This window comes from Cloeon dipterum, chromosome 1, assembly GCF_949628265.1.
Source record: "Cloeon dipterum chromosome 1, ieCloDipt1.1, whole genome shotgun sequence".
Lineage (NCBI taxonomy): Eukaryota > Metazoa > Arthropoda > Insecta > Ephemeroptera > Baetidae > Cloeon > Cloeon dipterum.
In genome coordinates, this window is record NC_088786.1 from 8,471,678 (window position 1) to 8,496,150 (window position 24,473).

The 24,473-nt window shown below is 36.4% G+C and overlaps 2 protein-coding genes and 1 long non-coding RNA gene across 3 annotated transcripts; 1 reads left to right on the plus strand and 2 right to left on the minus strand.

Annotated features, from left to right (window-relative positions):
• The first annotated feature begins 30 nt into the window (after window positions 1-30).
• Window positions 31-5,059, plus strand: LOC135934522 (G-protein coupled receptor 143-like). Its single transcript, XM_065476341.1, has 6 exons — window positions 31-267; window positions 490-654; window positions 712-921; window positions 2,172-2,350; window positions 2,408-2,572; window positions 3,729-5,059. The coding sequence occupies exons 2-6, from the start codon at window positions 508-510 to the stop codon at window positions 4,084-4,086; spliced, it is 1,059 nt and encodes a 352-aa protein (XP_065332413.1). The 5' UTR covers window positions 31-267; window positions 490-507; the 3' UTR covers window positions 4,087-5,059.
• Window positions 5,044-7,273, minus strand: LOC135934527 (uncharacterized). Its single transcript, XR_010574124.1, has 2 exons — window positions 6,304-7,273; window positions 5,044-5,176 (listed from the first exon to the last, which is right to left on the minus strand). It is a non-coding gene; the product is annotated as an uncharacterized LOC135934527 (long non-coding RNA).
• A 1,369-nt stretch (window positions 7,274-8,642) lies between these two features.
• LOC135942237 (FMRFamide-related peptides-like) lies at window positions 8,643-20,651 on the minus strand. Its single transcript, XM_065488254.1, has 4 exons — window positions 20,500-20,651; window positions 11,957-12,120; window positions 10,032-10,276; window positions 8,643-8,800 (listed from the first exon to the last, which is right to left on the minus strand). The coding sequence occupies exons 2-4, from the start codon at window positions 12,118-12,120 to the stop codon at window positions 8,766-8,768; spliced, it is 444 nt and encodes a 147-aa protein (XP_065344326.1). The 5' UTR covers window positions 20,500-20,651; the 3' UTR covers window positions 8,643-8,765.
• Window positions 20,652-24,473: the final 3,822 nt, after the last annotated feature.

Below are 24,473 nucleotides of genomic sequence, written 5' to 3' on the forward strand. Positions count from 1 at the left end.
AGTCTTACAAACAAGACTGTTCAACCCAACTTCATAGACGAGGCGACAGGCGACAGACAGTGGCAATTCAATCAGTGCCTGCTTCTATTACCCAACAACATACCGACACCACCAGACAGCAACGATCAAAGCCATTCATTCTGAAAAATGTGGCTTGGTTGTGAACAGTGAAGAATCTCGTGGGATTGAATTCCTTCACAAGTTTGGAATATTATATTGCGATCTCTTGAATACTGATGCATTCATTTGAGTCTCTGCCAAACACTGGTAAAGTAAAATTAATTTTTGTCCGGAAATTTTATAAATTGATTCAAAATTGTAATATTAAGTGTACGAAATTTTAAATTTTCTTTAATTGGTGTATTAATTAACTTAAAACTCCCCTTACTTTTAATTCAAGGCCGAATCCCATGAAATCATCGAATCATTTTTTGGCCTTTTAACCGGCATTGAATTTCTTTGATCAATTCCATGTTGTACATATTTCAGCTGCTGGAAATTAAAAACATGGCAGACCCCACAATTCAGACCTTCTGCTGCCATCGGTCAAATCGTACCGACGAAGTTGGCCTGCTCTATGAGTTCAATTCTCCCACCTATAACACCGTGTGCGCCGTTTCCTCGGCAATCGGAGTCTGCGGTGCCATTTACCAGGTATGGAATTCGCGGCTCGTTTTATATTTTGTCTTAATTTCACTTGGGCTGTTAAAGCTGCTGCCGAGGCAGGAGCTGCAGAAGGCGTCCAGCCGATGGGTGCCGTTTACGATTACCCGCGGCCGCCGAATCATCATGTGGTTGGCCGTGGCCGACTTGCTCGCCTCTCTTGGCGTCTTCGTCCGATCTCTTCTGTGGATCAGCAACCAAACTCTGATTCCGTCTGTAGGAAGTGATTCTAGTCTCATCTTTTGTTTTCTCACCTCGGTAAGTGCACCAGTCCGTTAATATTTTAGTCTAAATTAATTTCAAAATTTACTAATTAAATAAAATGATTAAATTAACATTTAAATATTTTTAAACCAAGCTGTTAGCTCGCATTATTTTCTCACATGCTTTGCTTGCACTTGCAATGTGAGAAACCGGGCGAAGTTTGGGGTCGTGTGCAGGCTGATTTGCGATTTGCGCTTACATTTCCACATTTCCAGCTTGCTTGAATTAATTTCACGTGACGAATGTCTAGCGTTTCAATAAAAAGACCCCGGTGTGGGGTCAGGAACACGACGAGCTGGCCCTTTTCTGGAATGAGCCTCTTCCAACGAGGCCCATAGAGTTTTCGCTAGTTGTTTGCTATCATGGAATCGCCAATCTCGAATGAGGTGAACCGAGAAAAATAACGTGCTTTTCAAACAGCAAAACTTTAATTAATTAAGACCAAAAAGATCTAAGATAAAAGCAACCAAAGTCAGTGTAGAAAGAAATGGTCGTCCTTTGTTAATAATTTTTGAGAAAATTCCATATCTGTAAGGATCACAAAAGCTTTTTCTAGTCTTAACATATAAATGTTTTTTCCACTGAAATAACTAATTAAAATTTGACTTCACATCTTTTACTGACAAATTGAAAAAAATCGAAATTATCAAACTACAAAGTTACTTAAAGTCTGGAACGAGGCGGAAACCCCGTAAAAAATCTAGAGAAATCTGGTTTTGAATTATTGAGACACACTGTCCATATCTGAATCTATTTTGTTCCAACTTTGGTTATTGCCCATTGTTTGCTTTATACATAATACAAACGTCTTCTTATTTCACTGAAATGCTTCCTTGAAAAGTTAAGCACTTGAAAAGAATACTCTAATTTCGTTGTTTTGTGTATCAAAAACAAACATTTTGAGAATAAAAAACGCTGTCATGTATGAGCTTCGGTTAATAGAAAAAGTTAGGAAACTCTTTTGACGCAATGGCATGTAGTATGTATTCAAGTTATATCGGTACATTAATCTCACCTTCGATCATTGGTTTTTTTAACACTATGAGAAAAATTGTTCTGAGCTTTGAATCTTCATTAAAACTCAACCTTTGAGTCAATAATTCCTATCTCATTCCTATAGTTCACATTAGGACAAATACGAACATCTTATTAAGTGGAGCACTCCATTGCGAAATTTGTCAATCAAAATAATTCTCAAACACATTTGGATTAAATTTTAATTCCCACGTGACGCCATGTTGCAGGCATGGATCGAGTATTTCTACATGTGCACCTGGCTGTGGACGCTGTGCTACGCAATCGACGTGCGGCAAGTTTACAAAGAAAGGTCTTGCAACTTGTGGTTGTACCACTTGTTTGCGTGGTCAGTGCCCGCCGCCCTTACCTCCACAGGCCTCTCCATTCTCTACGTCCCGAAAGAAAAGTAATTTTTTTTATTTGAAAATGGGTGAAAAAATGAGAGGATAAATATTTCTTCCAGTTGCCACAGCCTTGAATCAAATGCGTATCTCCGAATCTTGCCCAACTACTGTGCAACCTATTTGCCGATTGCTGCCGTGATGATTGTCAACCCAATTTTGTATGCTGCAACCTCGAAGGACGTCACCATGCAGGCTGCTAGGGTGCTTGGCCAGATTACTAGCAGGTAAGGAAAAAACGATATTTGGTTATTTTGCCATAATTTGTCAAATGTCAAAACTTCAGACCTCAATCAGTTTTCACAATAAAACTTGTTAAATTGTTTTTTAAATTCGTCAAACTGTCAGAACATGCATTAAAAATGATCATGAATAATTATTTAATTATTAAAAAATGATCTTGTAAGAAAATTTACAGAAAACACTTTCCTTTAATTAGGAGATTAAATCAGTTTCGGTGAAAGTGTTGAATTAATTACCATTTTGAAGACTAAAGCCAGAGCGTTGATAATGGTCAAAGACAAGTTGCCATTTAATCCAAGAAAATATTCTCTATGGATTTTAATTTCCAAATCTGTGAATTATTAGTTCTTTGACTTTCACCTATATTTTCAAATATGTTTTTAAATATTTATATTAAAGTGTTGGCCTTAGATATTATACACCTACTTCATAGGATGCGCTTTGTTAGCTTCTATTGAGCTAGGGAAAGCACAGCAAACAGTTTGAAATGTAATTCCATTACGCAGTCATCTGCAGCCCTAGAACACCGATGACGTCACGTAAATCGAAAATAATCGCAGCAAAAATTCTCCAATTTGGTGGGAAAGTGTCTCAGTTCAATAGATTAATTGAGTTCGTTATATATTAAACATGCGGTTTTTAAATTTTAAAATAAATTTATTTTCTTTTTATGACTTTTGAACTGCTAGATAATTTTAATTATCTTGAAATTGTATCAGTTTTTGGATGATGGAGAGGAATTTTGCTCTACAGTTAAATTTTTTACAAGAAAAATGTTAGAAGCTAGGACAAAGCCTGATGGAAAGTACGTACTTTTTAGTGACCAATTGATTGATTCATTCCTTAAAAATCCTTTTTAACCAAATTTCACTTTACATAAACAAAAGCTGGTTTTAGAACACATTTGAAATTATTATTAGAAAATTTTTCTAGCATTTTTACATTGTCAGCATATATAACAAAAAATCCCTTTTTTTATTAGGTTACAAAATATTTAATGCTGGACGACAAATTCACAGGCCCAAAATTCAACCCATTATTAAATATTTAAATTTTTGAATTAAATTCGTATATTATTTATTTATTATTTTTTTACGATTTTATTTTATCTTAGCCACACAATTTTTCCCTTGTTCGCAGGGAGCGTTCGTACGTGGGTGCGGTGCGGTTCAAGTTCTTCGCGATCAACGCCGCCTTCTACGTGTGCTGGCTGCCGAACCTGATCAACGGGCTGCTGCTGTGGACACTGTGGTTCAACCTGCCGGTCCACGTGCTCACCGGCCTTTGGTACATCATGGCGGTAACGAACCCGATGCAGGCGCTGCTCAACAGCCTCGTCTACCGCCGCTGGAACGGCCAGCCGCAGCGTCTGCGTCTGCCCTGCCGCTCCCAGGAGGCCGAGGAGGTGTCACTGAACGAGGAAACGCCCCTGCTGCTCAGCCCTGAGTCGTTCAGGTCGAGCAAAAACACCTCCATCAACGGCTGCACCGCCACCTGAGCTGGAATTCGATTCAATTGGCAAAATGTAGCCCTTTGAGATTGGCTGCCCAGTCTTTGGACCAAATTGAGACTGAACCTGATTTTGGCTTTTTGTCAATCCCCCAGCCAAAGTTTTGGAAGTATTTTCGTGTTAAGATTAAGAGTTTTCAGATCTTATTTATCGTTTGTGAATGAATTGGTTTTTTGGTTTTGTTGCAGATTTTTACGCTGTTGTTATTTCTATAATTCGGTTCATTTATTGCAGCTGTTATTTTTCCCTATCAGAGTAAAATATAAATTGCATGTCCCTCCACCAAATATTTTAACAAAGGCTTTATATGAATATGTTCGATTATTTTTATAAATTGGTCGTTCAATTAGACCTTAATCACAAATCAAAATCAGCTTGGATTTAAAATATGAACAATCTTATTTCTTGTAGGGATTAAATAGGAAAAAATAAAAGCCTGTTTAATACAGCCATTTAAAAAAATAGGTGAAATATAAACAAATTATAGCAATTAATTTAAGGATATCCAAGCCTTCCTCCGTCTAAAAATATCAGAAGTTCAATATTTGTGCCTATCGTAAATTTAGTGTCAAAAACGGTAAAAATTCTCAACACTGCAAGTTTGTGAAAATCGCTGGGAGATTCACGACCTTGAATTTTGTTCTTTGTTTTTTAATCACGCTTATTGCCTTTGCATCACATGGATTTTGCTATCCAGACTTAATAACTGCCTTGCCAACAGAAAAATAATTTTAAACAAATCTGTATTCTCTCTAATTTTGTATCTACCTGTATCACGCTTCAGTATTAACAAGTATTTCAAACTAACGTTGAATTAATGTTTCGTATTACACTCTGGGTGCTATATTTTAACAAACACTTTGAATAAATTTCAAATCTGCTATGCAGAACAGCAATAAAACTGTGTACTTACAGTTAATGTCTATTTTCAATAAAATTTGCTCAAAATTTTAATCAGAAATTTTATTCGTGCAAAAGGTTCCAAAAGTTACAAAAAAGTCCACTTGTAGGAAAGGTAAACGAGATTCACTTGTCCTGCTTGACATTGGTGTACCGCACAAACAGCTGCATCACCATCCTGAAAAGGGGGCAGAAAATTGTTCTTTAATTTCTGAACAATCGTGTGTTCACGACGAAAACATTTATGATAGTATTATTCTTGAAATTAAACTATCTTGTAATTAATTTTAACCTAAAATATAAGACAGCGTATATTAATAATTATTTACAATAGGTAGATGGTCATTTCTGCTAAAAATCAGGTCGAAAAAAAATTAGAAAATTATTTACTTTGTGTTTCTGTGCTCAAAATAAGAAAATTTTCAAATTTCACTATTTTTTCACATAAAATAAAAATCAAACCATTGACAAAATATTAAATTTAGATCATTTTCTACGTGCAATATTGTGTCGAAAAAATTGGTCTTTTGATAACTGGCTTCGATTTAAAAATTCGGATTAAATTTTATTGACCTTGACCCTTTTAGACGATTAGCTTTCAAAAAGCACTGAGTTTGTCTTATTTGCACTTCTGGGAGGCGAAATAATCTCATTTGAATACAGTGCTCTTTGTCCAAAATCCGCAACTTTGTGACCCTGTTTGGCAATATTTGGATTTATAAAATAAATTATAAATAAAATATCTTCTACATATATAGACTATCAAAATGATTTTGACCACAGCAACATTTTAAAATTTAAAATAATTATTGTACTTTTCCTTCTGGCAGTAAAATTAACGTGCACTGCTTATTTGGAATCAGAAAATTAAAGAGAAATCAAAGTCCAGCCAGACAGTTCTCTTCAAACTAGAAATATTCCCATTCATATTTGAAAAGTGCGACCACTCGAGGTTGTTTTCATGTTAAATATAATTAAAACCAGGCTTCATCCTCGTTGTCAATTAAAGAGAAATTCGTCTTCTTTATTTCTCGACCAGTTTCGACGTCATCAAGTACGTCCTAATCATGAGTTACAATTACAATCAAATACAAACAATGCAATAATGTCACATCTAAAATCATATAAATTCCATACAATTCTTAAAAAAAAAACGAATTTCTCTTTAATTGACAACGAGGATGAAGCCTGGTTTTAATTATATTTAACATTCCCATTCATATTCTAACGAGTAATCCTATATCCACAAGGCCAACTGTTTTTTCCCGTCTCAAGGCGTGTGAAAGGTAAAACGAGGTGAATTACCTGCAAACCGAGATGAGCAGCACGCCAACGACCGCAACCAAAACACCGGCTTTGATCAGGTGGAATTTCGACATGGATTTCACGCACTCGTCTGAGAAACAGCCTATGCAAGTGCAATTCTGACTCTGCTGTGCAGAAACAAAATTAATATTACAATAAGAAAGAAAGTAATCCCAATTATTGCCTGGTCCGTCATGTTCCTCCACGCTGTGTCGGTTGCATTTTCGAAAGGCGGCATGTTCTTCGTTGGCTTCACATGCAAAACTTCTGGCAGTGATGGATTTTTGCGTGTGCAGAATGGTCCGTCTCGCAGCGTGTCTATTAAAGCACTGGCTTGAGACAAACACACGCTCGTCCAGCGCTGGTCGAGTGGTCGCGGTCGGTACGCGGCAGCGGCGGCCACGGGGAAGGGTCGCAAGAGAGACGTGGCCGCAGCGGAACAGACGCCTAACTCTCTCGCAATCAGATTTTCGTCCCCTTGGGGAGTGTCACAATTTTACAGCTGCTGCCTGTGATTTATTTCCGATGGAGCAAATTCTGCAATCCTACACGAGTTGCAAAATTTAGTGCTAGAGCAGAAGGCACGGATTGCCGGACAGTTTTTGCTTATTCCAAGAAAGATATTAACGAAATTCTGATCATTTCTTTCTCTGCCCTATGAGAGTATATTTTGGGTTATATCTTTATGATAATTGCAAGTTTTTAAATTGGGTATCAACTGCCAAATTCTGAAATATATACCTTAAATATGATCTGAAAATTTTCGCAAATTGCCTTTTAAATTTCTAAAGTATGCACGCTAATCAAATGGCAAGCACTGTCTCGCTATTGAAAATCATAATTTATTATCAGAAGGGAAATAAATCGCGACGAGAGGAAGCGAAAAATTAAACTATTTCGACAAGCCGTTTAGCTTTCGAGAAATTCGAAAAACTCTGTTACTTGGTCCTAATTTGATTTTGCTGAGCTAATTTTTATTCACGCTCAAATTTATTTCAATTGCTGCCTTACATCAACAAAGGAAATATTTGAAATAGTCACATCGCCTCACGGCCCAAATTTTAAATTTAAGGTGTGCTTTGAATTCCTCTCTTCAAACCCAATCAATTGGACGTCACCTTTTAAGGTCAAAAAATAATACTTTGAGGAACTCAGCAGTGAACAGGGTTCAGCGATTCGTAAAAATGTATATTTGATTTTATCGAGCAAAAAAGTCAGTTGATAAAACAACTGTTTTAGATTTTTCTGCAATTTTAGCGTTTTTTCTTTAATTTTATCCAAAAACATAAAACATCTATAATTCAACCAAAAACCAATAATTTGTGAATCTATAGAGTGGCAAAATTTTATTTCTTGGGTTGTCCAACTTAAAATATTTACCAATATGTCCATGTGTTTCAGAAAAAAACGAAATATTGCAGAAATCTTACAAAAACTGTTTTTTTTTTTGCAATGCAGTGGGGTTACCGTAAAAATGTTTATATTTGCGAACTCTGGCGGTGAGAGCGTGCATGCAGCATGCTTTCCAGTCCTATTTCATGAATAGTAGGCAAAATATCATAACGTAACTCACCCCCGGCTAGCGGCTGACGGCTGCCCACGTGACCCAAAATTTGCCGGCTGGCTGAGACCTGTCCATTAAAAATTATAATGTGTATAAAAACAAAATTTTAATCTCGGGTTTCTCAATTGTAGACTCATATCTGGCGTGAATTTCACGGATTTTGCTTGAAATGGCCTACAATCCGTCCGTGCCTTTTGCGCTACGAAAGTGTTTCTGTCGGGCTGTCTGGGATCTGGGATCTGGGTGCAAAATTTGAAATATGCGCCGCGCGGCAGGCTCTTGGCCGATATTTATTTTGGTTCTCACAGTGATGAAGAGGGCTGCAGACCTTTCAGACGCTCGCACTTTTATTGTTTTCGCGAGCGGGAGCGAGCGAAAGCGCGACCACAGCAGGCTTTGTGCGGCAGGCGCGCGCCGCGGAGAGAGAGAGAGAGAGAGAGAGAGAGAGAGAGAGCCAATTGACAAAGGGCCGTGTTTACAATGTTCTATTCCTGGAGGCCAGATGGGCCGTTGTTATTGTTTGGCCCCGTAATATCCGCCACCGACTGACTTTATGGGTCTCTTCTGGCTGCCAGCCTTTCGCCTGTGCCATTTGCACTCGCGTGTCGCAATCATTATCCGCGTTATGCGGCCCGCGCGACACACCGGTTGCGCGGGTTGCCGGTGCCGCAACCCGCAGGCGCCCTGCACATTAATCACCGGCACCCCATTTCTTTTTATCAAGCCCTGTTCGCCCCGCGACATTTCCATTTTACTCACTTAGCGCCGGGCGGGAGGGCGAAATGAAAATGGCTTTTGTTTGGGCTCAGAAATATTTTTATTGAAAGTCGGAAAGCAGCCACAGTCACACAAAAACAAAAGGGTAATTTGCTCCTGCCTCGACGCCTCTTCTACGTATCTAGCTGCTCTGCTCGTCGTCACTCTCTTCTTTGTCTGAAAGCACACATTTTTTTTATCAGGCAGTGTAAGGTGTGAAGTTTTTGTATGCGGGAATTAATGCCGGTTTTTAACTGGAAAAAATATTCACTGATTTTAGTTGGTGTTTTGAGCTAAAAAAGGTAATCCTCAGAGATATATGATTTTTTGGATGGATAAATTAATTCTTTGTAATTAACTTGCAACTAAACTCTAAAATTCTTGCCAAAATGAATTCCTAACACGGGAAACAGTTTCATCCACAATTAAAAACGTTTGAAACTGTCCTAAACGGCAAAAACCATCCAAAGGCAGTCTAATAACGTTTAAATCAGCTAATTGTCAAAAGGAAAAGTGCATTTTTTATCTTTCGCGCCAGACAATTTATCCACGATTTAGATTTTGGTGGAATTGTTTTGGCCTGAAATTATTTAGGAAAAATTAAAACAAACTTTAGCCACTTTTTGCTTTTTAGGAGGAAATAAATTAAGCAAAGTAAGTTATTCTTCTCTTGAAAATTTCAAATTATTAGTATGTCTTCTCAACAAGGACTAACCCTATGTCTTGTCCGTTGGCATGCTAGAAGTATTTTAAAAAGTCCAAATAAGATTTAAGAAATTATAGATACGATTCTTAAATATCCATTAAAATAGCGTTCAATTTATTAAAAAAAAGGTAAGAAAAATCTCTTTTTGTTACAATTTTGCATTATTTGGAAACAACTAACTTCTATTTCTTTTATAAATCCTTATTTTAAATCGTGAATTAACAATACTCGATCCTTAAAAAATATTTTTTTTTTAGAAAAGTGGCGTTATATAACCGAAAAATGAGAAACTAATTAGCTAAATTTGTGTTAAAAAAAAACAAAAATTGGCTCAAAATCCATCTATTTTGCCTCAAAATACAGTCTAAAAATCTTTAAAAATTCATAGTACTGCATGCATGATTTTCAAAACCCAAAAACCGTTCCCACAATGGAAGCGTGCGGCTCTTTCACAATCCTCAATTTCCGCTTCTGAATAGAATCGCTTGCGATATGTTTACTTCCGTTGGAATTTTGTCAACTATCCACGTGCGCCATTGACTAACTAAAAGCAATACAAAATTGTGAGAAGCCTCGTGGGAGCGAGTCCATTCGTTTGTTTCATCCTAGCTCTTTCGAAAAACAGCATAAAATAAAGCAAATTGTGTGTTACTGGCACAGCTCCAACAAACATATCAAGTGGCGGTCGGCGGGGAGATTCACCTCTTCCGAATCGCATGAAGTTGTTGTTGTCAAGGCCGCCGGAGGGTCTGCCGAGGCGCACCATGGGCCCTGCGTTGGCGGCCACCGCCGGCCGCTCCTCGCTCTCCTCGCTGTTCATTCTGCCGAAGCGCATGAAATTCGCGTTGCCGTCGCTGCCGGCGCGGCCGAACCTGATGAAGTTGGCCTTGTCGTTCGGCAGGTCCGCCCGGCCGAACCGCATGAAGCCGTCTGTCGACTTGCCAAACCTGATAACAAAATGCGATAAAGCAATCCTTTTTCACAGGAGTTGGGAGCGTTAGAATTTAAAAAGCAATAAATGTGCTACTTCTATTGCTGGCCTGACTCTGGCATTTGGATTGAAAGTTTGTCTTTCAAAAATAACTGTCATGGAATAGAGAAAATCAAATAGTTCATAGTAAATACATGTACTAGAAATGATTTTTTGATTTTAAATATTTTAAAATTTGCGACTGCTATAATTCCAATTTTTACTGTTAGGAATTTTATCGAGCTACTTTGACTGATTGCATTTTTTTTAAATTTTAGATAAAAATTTGAGCAAATTTGCATTTGTATGGTTTTATTTAAAAAAAGAATAACATTTACTTCCTTGAGAGGTACATGAATGACTTGATCCTCGTTGATTTCATATTGGTTAGTCTCTATCCGTCACTTTATTTTTCTTGGATCAGACTTTAAGCGAAAAAATGCTATACGTTAATTGCAAGAAGTGTTTAAAATTTTAACTGAGTCTCTTTGTTCTTGCATCTTTACGAGTTTTTGAAATTTTCTGCTCTGTCCAATAATACGAGAGTTATTACTTTTCATAATCTTTTGCGAGGGAGTTTATTTGAAAAACCCCTTCTTCGATGCATCTTTTGATTTAAACCACTTATTCATCCTCAAATTCCTCAACAGTTAATCAAATTACTAAAATTATTACTGATAGTCTTCAGCCTTCAATAAATATGTAACTTTAAAATAATTATAATTACATTAATTGGATCTATATTCTTGTTTATTCTTGCCATGGTCAATACAATACTATAAATACAATGAACAGAAAATTTAAAAGCAAGAAATGGTGAACAGTACTAGCAAAATAATGCTAAAATGATCCTTTACAATAAAGTAATATCACGCCGCACTGAGCCGCAATTTCAGAATTCAAAATCTTTTATATTTTCATTCATTTGTGATAAAATCACCAAGAATATTAAAAAAAAATATATTAACAGAGGTAATAAAAAGAAATACACACACTGGCAATCTTTTGAAATTAAAATTTCTGAAATTTCGCTCTGCGTAGATTTACTCAAAATTAATATTATGAGGAAAATTATGATAGGCAAATATGATTTCCACGATACAGTTTTTGGCAAAACCAATTAATGCTAAAGTGAACTACGTTAAGTGATGGAAAATTTTCAATTTGACGATTTTAACAATTTTTTAGATTTTAAGAAAATTTTCAAAACAAAATTGATTTAAAAATATAGTTTTTGCTCAATAAAGCTGAAATTTGGCATATAAACACTGCACAGTGAGACAAATCAATCGTTGGAGCGGTCAGTGCTGACGCTCCAAAACAATTAACAATTCTTGCGTCATTTTTTTTTATTTCGAGGTTTTTTTTCAAAATGTAAAATAAAAAGCATGTCATTTTTTAAACTTATTTCGTTAAGACAAAACTGAAGCTACATGACCTGGAAAGGAAAAATTACCCATCGATCGATTTTCTTGTAATTTCGGCAGAAACTAAACACTGAATAGTTTCCTTGCAAGAGTTGCTCCAATTCTTATAAATTTAAATAATCAATTCGGTCTTTTCACATTTTAATATTTAGCATAAAATAATTTGATCTATCTCACGTTGATGCTGAAATCTCTGCATTTCCATGAATTAATTTTATTTTAATAAACACCTGAGGTAGTTGTCTCCGCTGCGGCCGAAGCGCATAAAGTTCTTGTCGAGGGCGCTGCGGCGTGAGAGAAGTTCAATGTTGCGCAGCGAGTCGGCCCTTTTCGACGGCTCGAAGACCGCGTCGGCCACAGCCATCGCCAAAAGCAGCACCAGCCAGGCGTGCATCTGCAAAAACACGCATCACCCACGCCATTAGCGCTTGTGTGAGTGTGTCAAAACAAACTGCGCGCCTGCAATAACTTCCGGATTTGCATGCGGTGGCAGCGGCGGTCTCTGTAAATCATTTTAACGCGCGGCTACTTGCTACTTGCTTTGATTTTCTCCTACAAAGTAAAGAAACGAGCACATCATTCCGCAATGCTGCGCGCGAGTCAAGATTTCGGATGGAAATCGATTTGGTGCCGAGAGAAAAGGACCAGGTTGTGCAAGATGTTCAGTTTTCAGATGCCATTCAAGTTAACTTTAGCCCCAGTGTTTTGATTTTCAGTTAATTTTAACTTCAAGCCAGCGCTATTTTTGGATTGCACAAATTTTGTTTTGCAAGACTGGCAAATGTATGGCTAACTCTCGAGTTTGCTCTATTTGCGAGAGAAATTAAATCTGTATTCAAAACTTTCGGAGAAAATTCCCATATCCAGCCAGAAAAACAAACAAATATATTTTTGGATGAAAATGGTACATTAATAATGGTTTAAATTTTAAACTATTAACTAACTAAGATCTAGGGAAAATGCAAACGACTCGTATTTGTTGGCACTCGGGAGTTTATCAAAGATACGTCTTGCTCTCTTCACGTCTCGTCTACAATTATTAATCTTTCTTATTCAGTTTCCTGTAAATTAGACTTTAGGATTTACAATTTGCGTAAATATCCTAAAGCCTTCCTCCTCACTCTTCAAATGCAGGGAGGGGGCGCATTAAACATATGTCAGGGAAAATGACACAGGTACGCTGCAAGTTTTTTAATTAAAAAAAAAATAACATTTATATAAGCTATATTTTTCCCAGAAAAATAAGTAGACGTTTATCGTAGCTCGAGATTGTTTTCAGTACATCGCTTATCGCTTTGATTCACAAGTTTGAAGACTCTGCTTTCAATGAAATTTTCTCTCTTGCAAAGAAAATATCAGAAATGTTTCTTTACGCCATTTTAGTAACATGATCCATTTCCGAGAAAAATATTTTGAAATTCGAAATAAGCTCCACAGCCACCTTAAAAATATTAATTTAAATTCGAGTTCAAAACTTTCTTAGATTAGTTGTCTTTGCCGTAGGAGTATCAACACTGTTAGATTGTGTCTTGTATTATTATGATAAAAGGTTTCATTTGCGGTTGTCTTCATTTATGTATAAAAGCAGATATATAGGCTAAACTGTATAATTGGCAAGCCGCCATCAAATCAACAAGTTAACTGTGTTGATTTTACCTCTTTAAAATCCTGTTTGCATTAGCGGATAAATCGATTGCAGCACTCGACGCATGAATACTAAATGCGCTCTCATGGTGTGCGTATTTTGCATTTACATCTAAATGGATTTCGCGCCTTTGCGTGCCTGCCGCCCGAGGCGGAAGCAAGGCAAAAGTTTGCACTCGTTTCAGTAAGTACAAATAAAAGGGTCCAAACTCTTTCCCCGGCGCGGATGAACGCAGCAACAGCGTAAACTTTTGCGCATCAATCTCTGCGAAACGGCGGTGACGAGCTGACGTCAAAGTGGCAAATTACGCGAAACAATAAAGCCGGCGAGCTTTATAAATTTTGCTGCACGCCCAACTCGAGGTGTGCGACCCAGAAAACTTTTGCTCAAAAGCTCCTTTCTCACTCACTGGGTCGCCTGATTTTGTCTGAAAGGAATTAGTTCAAAATTAATTAGGAAACCCCAAATTGAAAGATTTTTTCTGCATCAGACATTAGGACTCTCATGAAATTATAAGAAAATGATTAATTAAAAAGTTTCTATCTATGGAGGCAAACCCTATTTTTGGGTTATATTGGGATTTCCATGCTATTTTTTGTTTTTAAACTGTCAATTTTTGTCCTATCATTGTGAAATTTATTCCTTGACGAGACAAATCGATCGCTATGTAATGTTTACTTTTTCTCGATTTTTAATTAATTTTTACGATATTATTAATAATTTTAATTTAATTAATAGTTTATTTCTCTGCTATGTCATTTACATATATACAAAAAGAGTAAAAAGGCACATGTACAAAGTGATCAGGTCACTGAAACGTCGGCAACCAAAGCTCTTAGTAAAAAGCTGGGTATTATGCCAACGGATTCAAATATTTGAAAAAAAAAATACTGATTTTATGGAACCACGTGACAATAATTTAAAAATTTAATTTTCGTTTTATTCCAATAATAATTTTGTTTATCATTTTGCTCTGGTAGTGCCTTTTCCCAGTAGCTTCTCACAATGAAACACAAATAAAAGTGTTGCAAAAATAACTTAAAATTTGATTTTTATTGCAATATGTGAAAATCATAAAGCAAATTTTATCCCCTCTAAGAATATAATATGTTTTTAGTGTAATTATTAGTTTTCATAACGTTCCATTGGCCAAAGTGACCTCTGTCTGTTTAATTTTCAATAAGAAATCTCTAAAATACATAATTTGGAATTATTTTAGTACTTTTCTTACTGCCTTGCCAATGGCGTTCATCCATTAACAGTGCTTGACCACATTTTCTTGGCAGATTTCGATTCCTCTCGTCGAGATCTGTCCAACAGTGCGTTAAAACTTTTAGGGAAACTCTTAGTTGTGAAATGAAATAAGAAGACAGTCGTCACCATTTGAAAGCATGTTAACTTTGCATCTAAAAAATGTACACTGATACTCAGGTCGAATTTAGCTTCAACTGAATCCCAAGGGATGATTTCATGTACTGGCATCAAGCATTTTCCAGACTTTAGCAGTATCAATCCTATTAAAGTTGAGACTTTACAAAGTATAGCTTATCTGCGTTTTTGTCTTTTCAAACAAATTCCATTTGGACAAACTATACGCATCCCCAAACTTAGTTGTTTACCCCGATTTCTTCTCGTTGGCTCCACCGGGCGGGGGCCAAACTTTGTTTTTGTACTGTCATTTGACCATTCAATTACCACGGCGGGTGTAATTCCTGCTCTTTTGGTCGGCGCTCGGCTTACAAATAATTTGCTCTCCCGTGATAATGGGCTCCCACGGGAGACTATTGTCGACGAGTTCATTATCTGGTCCAATTAGCAGCGGGCGTCGCGTTTCACGCACTTGCCGCGCGCCAAACGTGCTCTATCGCTCAGCAACGAGTGCCGAAACGATGATATTATCCTCCTGCCTTTTTTCCCGACCGCAAACAACAATTTTATAGCCGTATAGCAATCATAATCAGCATTGACTGCCGAACCAACGCACACGCGTGACAGTGATGAATTAAACCTTATAATGCACAATTTGAGATGACGCCGCCGATAGGCTCCATTTACTCCGTCCACCGCAGGCAAGCCAATTATTGCGACATTTCACCTTTTCTCTCTCGGCTCAAACGATTAATCGATCCATTTTTCGGCCGCCGTATATGATAATTTTGCAAATTGCGCCGTATTGCCCACCGCAGGCACAAAGCCTTTGTTGGAGCTACTCTTTTTAGTTGTTTGCGCTTTGAGTGCACATTTCCCCCAGGCGGAAGGTGAACTTTTTGAATGGAACTGAAGATAAAGCTTTACTACATACTCCGCATGGCAATTTGCATTCATTGTACTAACAATGAAGGCCTGATTAGAAACTGTTTAACTTTTGTTGCGAACTTATTATTCAAATATGCCGGTATGGTAATGAAAATATCGAATTTTTGCGTTGGGAGGGGATTCAAAGGAGCCGGAGTTAGTGCGTCATCAGTGCCACAATAATTGTTGATTTTTACGATTTTTATAAACGCAAACAGTGTCAGGGTGAAAACAAAATTATTGCTGCTTTCTTTTGGTTATAATTGTTGGGGGAAAAATCCGAAAATCAATCATATCTGATTGTGACGTTTGTGTAGTGCCTGTCATTTTTGACGAAAAATAAACAAAATCCAGCCAGTAAGCTTGGTTATGTTCGACCAAATGTAAATGTTATATGAAAATAAATCACTCGATTTTATTTGAAAAAAAAGGAAACCCCCGTGGGTTGATTCAACTTTAAAATAATTGTACAATGGCTTCTCCCAAAAGAAAAAACAATATCACGCATGGAAGGCCAACAAATCAAAATAACTACTTTCAGGAGAAAATTCCTCAAAATTTTAAAATAAGCATCAAATTGACTAAAACAAAATTACTCTCCCATTAGAAACCGTCAAAGTATCCGCGGATTATTTTGCAAGTCAATAAAACTGACCACATGCGAGTGGCGGTATTAATTCATTGCATAAAAGAGAGTTGCAAACGGATGGAAATCGCAAATTTCAACCTGAGTCTACAAGACTGCATAATTTGCAAATTTACATGATTTTCTGGCTTGATTTCATGGAGTGCTGTAAATTCGTGACACCCACACACTCTTTCACCAAAGATAATTCTCAACCAAGTTGTACTATAACGCTATATATACTGCACAAGTGTCCGCAGCAGCTTCTCAAAAGCCCAAAGTGCTAAATTTGAATACTGAAATAATTCTGCCTCAAATCGAAATGTGGAGTAGAGTGGGAGGAGTTTAAAAGGAAGCTCAAATTGTTGCGTATATAAACCAAAATTAAATTTAATATACACGCAGGAACTTCTCAAATGAAAATTTATAGAAAATGAATGCCCGTAAAGCCCTCAGAAATTTAAATCAATGTTTTGAATAGCCGATTTGACTTATTTTTGGCGTGTTTGCAAATGTTCATATGACGCGCAAGAGATCACAAAATTTGTTCCGCAAAAAAATAATCTTATGAAACCTCTTTATAATATTAAGATTAACTTTTAAATTTTCTCTTTTAACTCCGTCAATTCTGATCTGACAACAAATCTTTATAAAAAAGAAAAAAATGTCCGACCCGTTTTGGTATGTGTGGTATGTGCAAATGAAGGTTGATGCGCATATGTTTCTCAACGTTTCTGGTTAAAATGAAATGCTTCATCCCCTCGGTTTATTACAAACTGTTTGTTTTCCTGTTGCAATGTAAATATTTTTCTGCTTTATTTGAACAACTGCAGAAAAATAAACAGTCTGCTTCGTACACTGGGGTGTTGCTGAATTCGATTCAAATTAAAAAGTTTATATCAATAAATACTTCGTGACGTGGATACAAGATCACAGAATAATCATTGTTAAATTTGATGGAAAAAAATCAGTTTAAATAAAAAATTGAATGTTTGTAATAAATATCAAGATAAAAATAGTTCAAGGGTATTAAAAGACTGAAATTCAAATTATGTAAGTCAATATACACTCATTTCTAAAATTTGCAACAGTCGGATCCGAACTGAGTTACAGTTAAATTTCAGTTTTTGTCTAATTTCTATAAAGATTAAACGGTTTAATTTTATCAGTAATTTTTCGCTTGATTTCGATCTATCCAACGGTGTGCGAATTATGGGAAAAATTTCCCCTCGTGCCGAATAAAAATTTTTTTTTCCACAATTTTATTCGTATGCAAACTTTGGAGTCGATAATTTCGTAAATTCAAACGACAACCTGGGCAAATTCGAGCTCGTTCCGGATTTTTAATGAATATTGATAGGAATAGTTTTTCACATTATTTCTGTTCAAATCACTTAAAAATTATCAACAGTTACAATTTAAGAATTCCAAAAGTGCAATATAAATTTTTGATTATGTTTCTTTACATATCTTTTTAAGGTCTCGACGAAATTGCTTTCGCTCCAAATAAGCTTTTGAGAGCATTTTATAAACACACAGCTGGAAGCGTTGTTGAGAGCACAACCGCGTTTGAACTCGGAAGCACACACACAATAATTATCCCGCTTCATCTTCATAAAAAATAGATGCAGAAGCCGTTTTTGCGTCGCACACTGCACGTTTAAATCGCGAATGCGGGGTTAGTCGCGCAGTTAATAATTACCATGACGCGCGCGCAGGTACGTATGTGTGTGTTATTATGGTTATTATGTTTTGCCGTGTGTGTTAAAGCTTTCACCGGGGATGAACCTTGTGTCAGTGTGGCGCATTCAAATTTCAAAAGCCGCCGGCAGTGGATTATGGATTGGGTGCGCCGACTCGGCGCGTTTTTCAACTGCCGCAGTAATGGAAATCTAACCCCAATTTTACGAGGGGCGAATTGCCTTTTAGCACATAGTAATTATTTAAGTTGCTTCTTTGTGCGGTCATTCCCGTGTGTAAACACGTAATTGAAAACAAGGTTTTCTCGTCATCGGTCGTCGGTTGCGAAACAAATTCATAACTCCGTTATGCTGTAACGCAGAGATCAAATGACAAATTTAATTAGAATATAATGCATACAGCATTAATAATATAATTTCAAATTGCGGTTGCTGCTCAATGTCATGTCTAACTTTGTACTTGAAAACTTAGATATACCTTTAAAAATTGTGTATGTACCTTTTTTACCCTTCGTCAAAAAGACCTTGGGGTCGTCGAGGAAACCCAAATCTGCTTTTACAGCTTTAAATTTTTAAAAATGAACGCGAAAAATCTGATATAAATTATATTTGCCCTTTTTAAGTCCTTCTAGCTTATTCTGAAACCCAACGTTCTTCTGTATTTTTTTTTTTTAATTCAGAAGACCCCACACATCATTTTGTTCCCTAGGTCACAATTGTTGACATATTATATCAGGATGATATTTTCAGGATAGCACCTTTACAGTGTTAGCTAAATAGTGGACAGTAAACCCTCCTTGATTTTTAACCCTTTTCCATTCCATCAAAATGATAACACGTTTTTGCCTGATTTCTACTCTCCTGAGACCATACTGTCATGGAATTCATCGGGTTCGTTCAAATTCTCAGGGTGATACATGAAATTACCACTCCCCAGACCCCTGGCCAACCCGTCTATCATTAGGAATGCCATTATTTTGAGGTTTTTGCACATTGAATCATACGTTATCATCATCTCCTTTTTGTACATTTTACTATTTATATAACTGCATCGAAATTCGATTTCGGAGATGAAAATATAGGTTTAATTGAAATATTTTAACACGGCATTTAGATTTAATAATAATTTAGTAATATAGATTTAATAATCTCAGTATTATATAGCTTTAAAAAACGGCAATGGGTGACTGCATACTTGCGAGGCTATTAATATCTGATCGAAAAACGGTTTTTACTCCCAATTTCCTCAATGCCAACTGTGATAAGAAAAACAAACTCTATATCAAGCAGCGTAAACACGAGAGTTGAACGTTGTTGATTTTATCATGTCCGTTCGTGCAATTTCCGTATATTTAACAAAATATTCATTCAATTCATTTGTTTACCAAACTCAATTGAACTTTTCAATTTAAAAACTGATTGAATCGAAAAACGCGACAAAAAGTTAACCATAATTCTATCTTAATTGGTGCTCTTTTCATTCAAAACCATCAGGTTAAAAAGACTGCTGGCTTAATAAATGATAAACAATTTCGCAGAACAGAAGTGTACCATTTTAATAGCAATCGAGTCAATTTTGCTACAAAAACAGTGTGTGCTAGTTTCCCGCAATACTGCGCACTTCCCTAACACAAATTCATGCAATTTACGAATATTGTACGTCAGAGGAAAATGATCAATTTTAGTGGCACCCTGATTGGAAATTTTTTTAAATGAATGAAATATTCAGACCTTTTAAGAGCATAAAAACCGTCGTGTTTTCAGTCAAATAGTAAAAATATGGAAACCCCCGTAATAGAGGGGATATTTTCTGGATGGAGTTATGCGCATTAAAAATTTGCTTAGCCCGGTTTCTGAGACTTAAATGGTGATTTTCACGTTTTGAGACCAATTTCTTTTTAGGTTTCGGGTGATTTAAACGGTCTCAAGATTGTTTTTTTTTTCTAAAGCCAAGCTATGGAGACATACGAAACAGTTGTTAACTGTCTAAGATACCCCAGCCAAAACATGAATTGTAAAAGTGTTAAAAAATTGCTGGCCTTGGATTTTTTTACCACGAAATATTTTGCCCACCAAAAAATTTAGATTTCGATCTAGGAAAAATATGAACACACTCTTTTTGTTTCAAATAACTCTCAATCCTTTCCTCTTTTCAAATTTAATAATTTCACGGAATTTTTTTTAAGGGTTCCTCCTTTTCTAATTCGAATTTTCTGATTCTTTCTTGCGTTAAAATTCAGTCTTGCAGTTCCTTAGAATTTAATAAATTACTATTTACTTACAAAAAAAGAGGAAAATTTATTTCCAATTTAGAATTTAATTGTCTCTTTAGAAGATCTAGAGAAATTTAGAACGCAATATTTTAATCCAATTTTGTTCACTTATTTAAGAAATGGAAACAAAGCGCAACAGTGCATTCGGATTGAGTGCTATAAAGTGTGATATACAGAGAGATTGAAAGAGAGAAGTATAGCGAGGCAACAGGTGCGAACAAGGAAGCTAGCTCACCGTGATGTTCAGTGGGTCGCGAGGCGCGTGTGGATGCTGAGCGTGGCGGGTTGCAGCCTTTATAGGCGCATCACCGGATCCACCCTCGCCTCGCCTGCTGCGTCCTCCTCACTCGCCACCTCATTGTGCCTCCGTGGAGATAGGTGGGAAGAAAATTCGCCCCTCGGCGAATTAATTATTTTCTGCACACACGCACTTGCCCCCTGATAATTAATGGCGTCTCGCGCTGCTTGCAATTTATAATTTTGATATGCGCGCCTTGTACACCAGAGAATACAGAGAGTAGCCGCTCCTCTCCTCGCTCATGACGTACACATAATTAAATTAATTAAGTGAGGCAAAATTAACGCTTTTTATCAGAGTATTACGCCTTAATTTGAACTATTTTTAAAATCTGCTTGACATAAAATTTATAAACCGATGTTATCCGCATCAACTAAATGAAAAAACTTTGTCTCTCAGTCAATTTAATTTAACTTTAATGCCATTTCATTTACTCCGTAGTGATTGCAGCGGTTGACTTTCCGTTGTTTCATAGTTTGCTGTTCATTTAATCATCAGCAGAAGCAATTAAAACGAGTGCTTCGCTCTGTTATTGTGCCGAGTTAGAGTTGGCTAAACACTAGTTCACGCCACAATTATAATCATTGCTGCTATTTTAAAAGATTAGAAAACCAATCCAGAAAGCGGGAAGGTTGGAACGTATAGAAGTAAAATAAAGTCGTAAAAATCAGCAGACTATCAAATTGACTTACATCTTAATCAAGTGATATAGTTTGCACACAGTAAATTTAATGCTTAAATTAATAGTTTATTTTTCTAAGCGTCCATCAGTCACTTTAACTATCTAATACCTGCAAAATAGTCACAATCCGACCTAAAACACTATAAAAAGAACACCTAACTCCATCTCTCGTTTTGGAAAGAAACGTGCGTAAATTTAAATTAAGTTGTACGTTTTTTTAAAGACGTTTCTTGTGCGGGAAATTTTTTGTACAAGAAACCGAGAGCCAACTTATAGGCCTCTATTTCGGACTGCAAATGTTGGTATAAACGACGAATTGGAGCAAGATATGTGATTAAATTAAGCCCAGAATCGAGTTTCTTTGAAAACGACACCAAGAACGCTTTTAGTTCTGACTTAAGTTACCTCTTACTCGAAAATCCCGCCCCATCCGCAGAAAGTCATATTTAATAATTTTGATCCAATTTCGGTCGAAATTTGATCAAAAATCTCCCTATACCCAAACACGCCGATTTTTAGGGTTAAAAATACGTTTATCCTACTTCGATTTTCTAAAAAAAGAGAAAACGATATCAACAATTTTTCATGTTATAATTATGCAGTTGCCACATTTGAAATATTTTATTGGATTTCAAATTACTTCATTAATAGGGAATGCCTAAAATTTGGGAAAATATTCGACCTGATTTTTGTGACCTAAATATTTTTTACCATTTTACCTTTTATTTATTTTTTTATATATTTTTTAGTCACCATAAACAAGTTGTTAAGCATCAAAGAACATTTTAGATACAAAATTTTTTGTTCTTCCTCAATCTGAACAATAGTTATCAATATCCAAAAAATTTTTTTGTTGCAAACTTTAAACTCACATAAAAACTTGCAAATTTGGAATTTTGGCCTGCTGAGGTGTTGACAATATTTATTTCAAACCAACAACATTTTAAGCTTATTTAGCCAGAATTTGTCGATAGCTCTATATCGACACGTAATAATGCAGAATTGGTGAGCCTGTACAAAGATTAATAGACACGTTTGAAGCGCTTTTGAAATTAATGGAGTTGTTGTCGGCTTTTGCGTTGTTTTGAGCTGGATGCGGTTTTGACGCCGATGCTGCTCGTCGCACGCGCATTTCACCCGGCCGAGATTAAGATTTGGGATATAAGCGCATGATTAATGTTCGCGAAGGTTGGATTAGTGGCTTGACAATGGAAGCCCATTGTTGGTCTTGCAGCTTTCAGCTCTGATTCTGTGAAATATGAAGTATATGGAGCTCTGCCTGCATCTCCCGCCAAACAAACAAAAATAAAAGTAGTACGGCTGCGGGGGCAAAGAGCACGAATAGAGATTATTCCAGCCGTAATCATCAGACGTGAACTTTTCGCTAATTGCAAAAGTTGCGTTGGCGTTATATATTTTTTAAGATGGAAAAAATTTCACACATTTGGCATGTCAGTCTTTTTGCAACTGGAGATTAGGTATTGCAATGAAAAATTCCTTTCCATAGGATGCGCAGTAAACATTTTGCGTGTTTAAAATAATTCAAACCGACAGTTATTTCACAGAGGAGGAATAAAACACACGACCCGCACCTCTAACTCACTCAACCCGCCGCTGCCGCGAGGATTTGTTCAATATTTCCAGAGAATCTGAGGGTGAAACAGCAGCTGCGCTCTTGTTCTTTCCCTCTTAGTTAGTTTTGTCACTGCGACGACGAGAGGAAAAGGCTGCTGGGTTTCAATGTACGAGAATAAAACGAGGCAGGAGAGCACTTCAGGCAAAATACCATTGTTTTTACATAGAGACAGCGTCATTTTGAGGGTTTGTGCGTCGTTATAAATTAAAATTTTTTAAAAAATCTGCAACCCCAAATCCAGAACACTCCAAAATTCTGAATTTATGGTTTAAATTGTGGCTGACGATAAAAAGTTCAAGTTTTAAACAAAAGGCTCTGCCCAGGATATTTTGAAACAAATTTTTAAATCAATAGAACCATTATTATCATCTAAAAATACATGGCGTAGAAGCATAGCACAACAAGCAAACTCAAAGTGTCCTTATGTTGCAAGAAAATGGCATCAATCAATTTGTCATTGATAATTAGGATGCTTGTTGAGGTGCGCGATTTCTACACTGCCAAGACGAAAACATTATTCGTCAAAATTGTCATATTTGCAAGTTATAAATTTTGAGTAAAACGCAATATTTTATCTACTCGTGTCGTGGTCCAATTTATAAAATAAGGGGATTAAAATTTGATACCATGTTGATACCGAATTTGAATCGTGAAGTTTAGAAAATTTTAAAAGTCTGATATATGCCCAACAAAAGGAGTGCCCAGCGTCAAAATTGCAAAAATTTAACATCGTTAGATTCCTTTTGACCAACCCCAATGAGCTCAAAGCGAAACTGATGTGAATTTCGTTGATTTTGCTCAAAATAATGATCCGAAACTGTTCTACATCCCGTGTGCCTCATGCTCTCTGAGGAAAAAACGAGTTTGAAAATTAGCGCTGTTTGTTGCGTTGTTGTCAAGTAAAACTACCCCTCCCTCGAGTGATTAAGGGGAGGAGATAGAGGGTGATTTCACCTCTATTGTTTGGGAAGTTGAACCTGACTACGCAGACGCCGTATGAGTGACGCTTGGTATTGAGACCCCATCTCAAAACTGTCAGTCCTTGCACGTGGTTGCACGTATTCCATTTGAAATTGCGTCAAGAGAAGCTTATTTTGAAATTTCTCGGTGAGTTTTTTCATCCAACATACATAGATGCAATCATTTTTTATTGTAAAAATTTAAAAATAAGGAATATTCAAGAGGCAAAAATAGAAATTGTTCATCAAAACTAAAAATTCGAAACCACACGAAAAAGTTCAAAATGGATGAAGTTTAACAATTACACATTTTTTTTAATTTATTGTTATTTAGATTCTATTTTTCCTTAAAAATGCTGCGTATCAAAAAGATCACTCTGCTTCTTGACATCCCAAGTTGCTCAGATATTTTTTTTCAATGGAAAATAAAAATTTCTATACTATAATATTTTTTGCTGTTGTTTATTCCCATCCAAGTCATAAGTTTATTTAATGGTACAAAAGTAAATTCAGAAAAACTCCGCTGCTCATAAAAGATACCCGGATTTTCGGAATTTAAAAGAAAAGTAAAAATTTTTCGGAAGTAAAAATGTAAGAGAAAACATCCGCATTCCTTTGTATCATGTTATTGTTA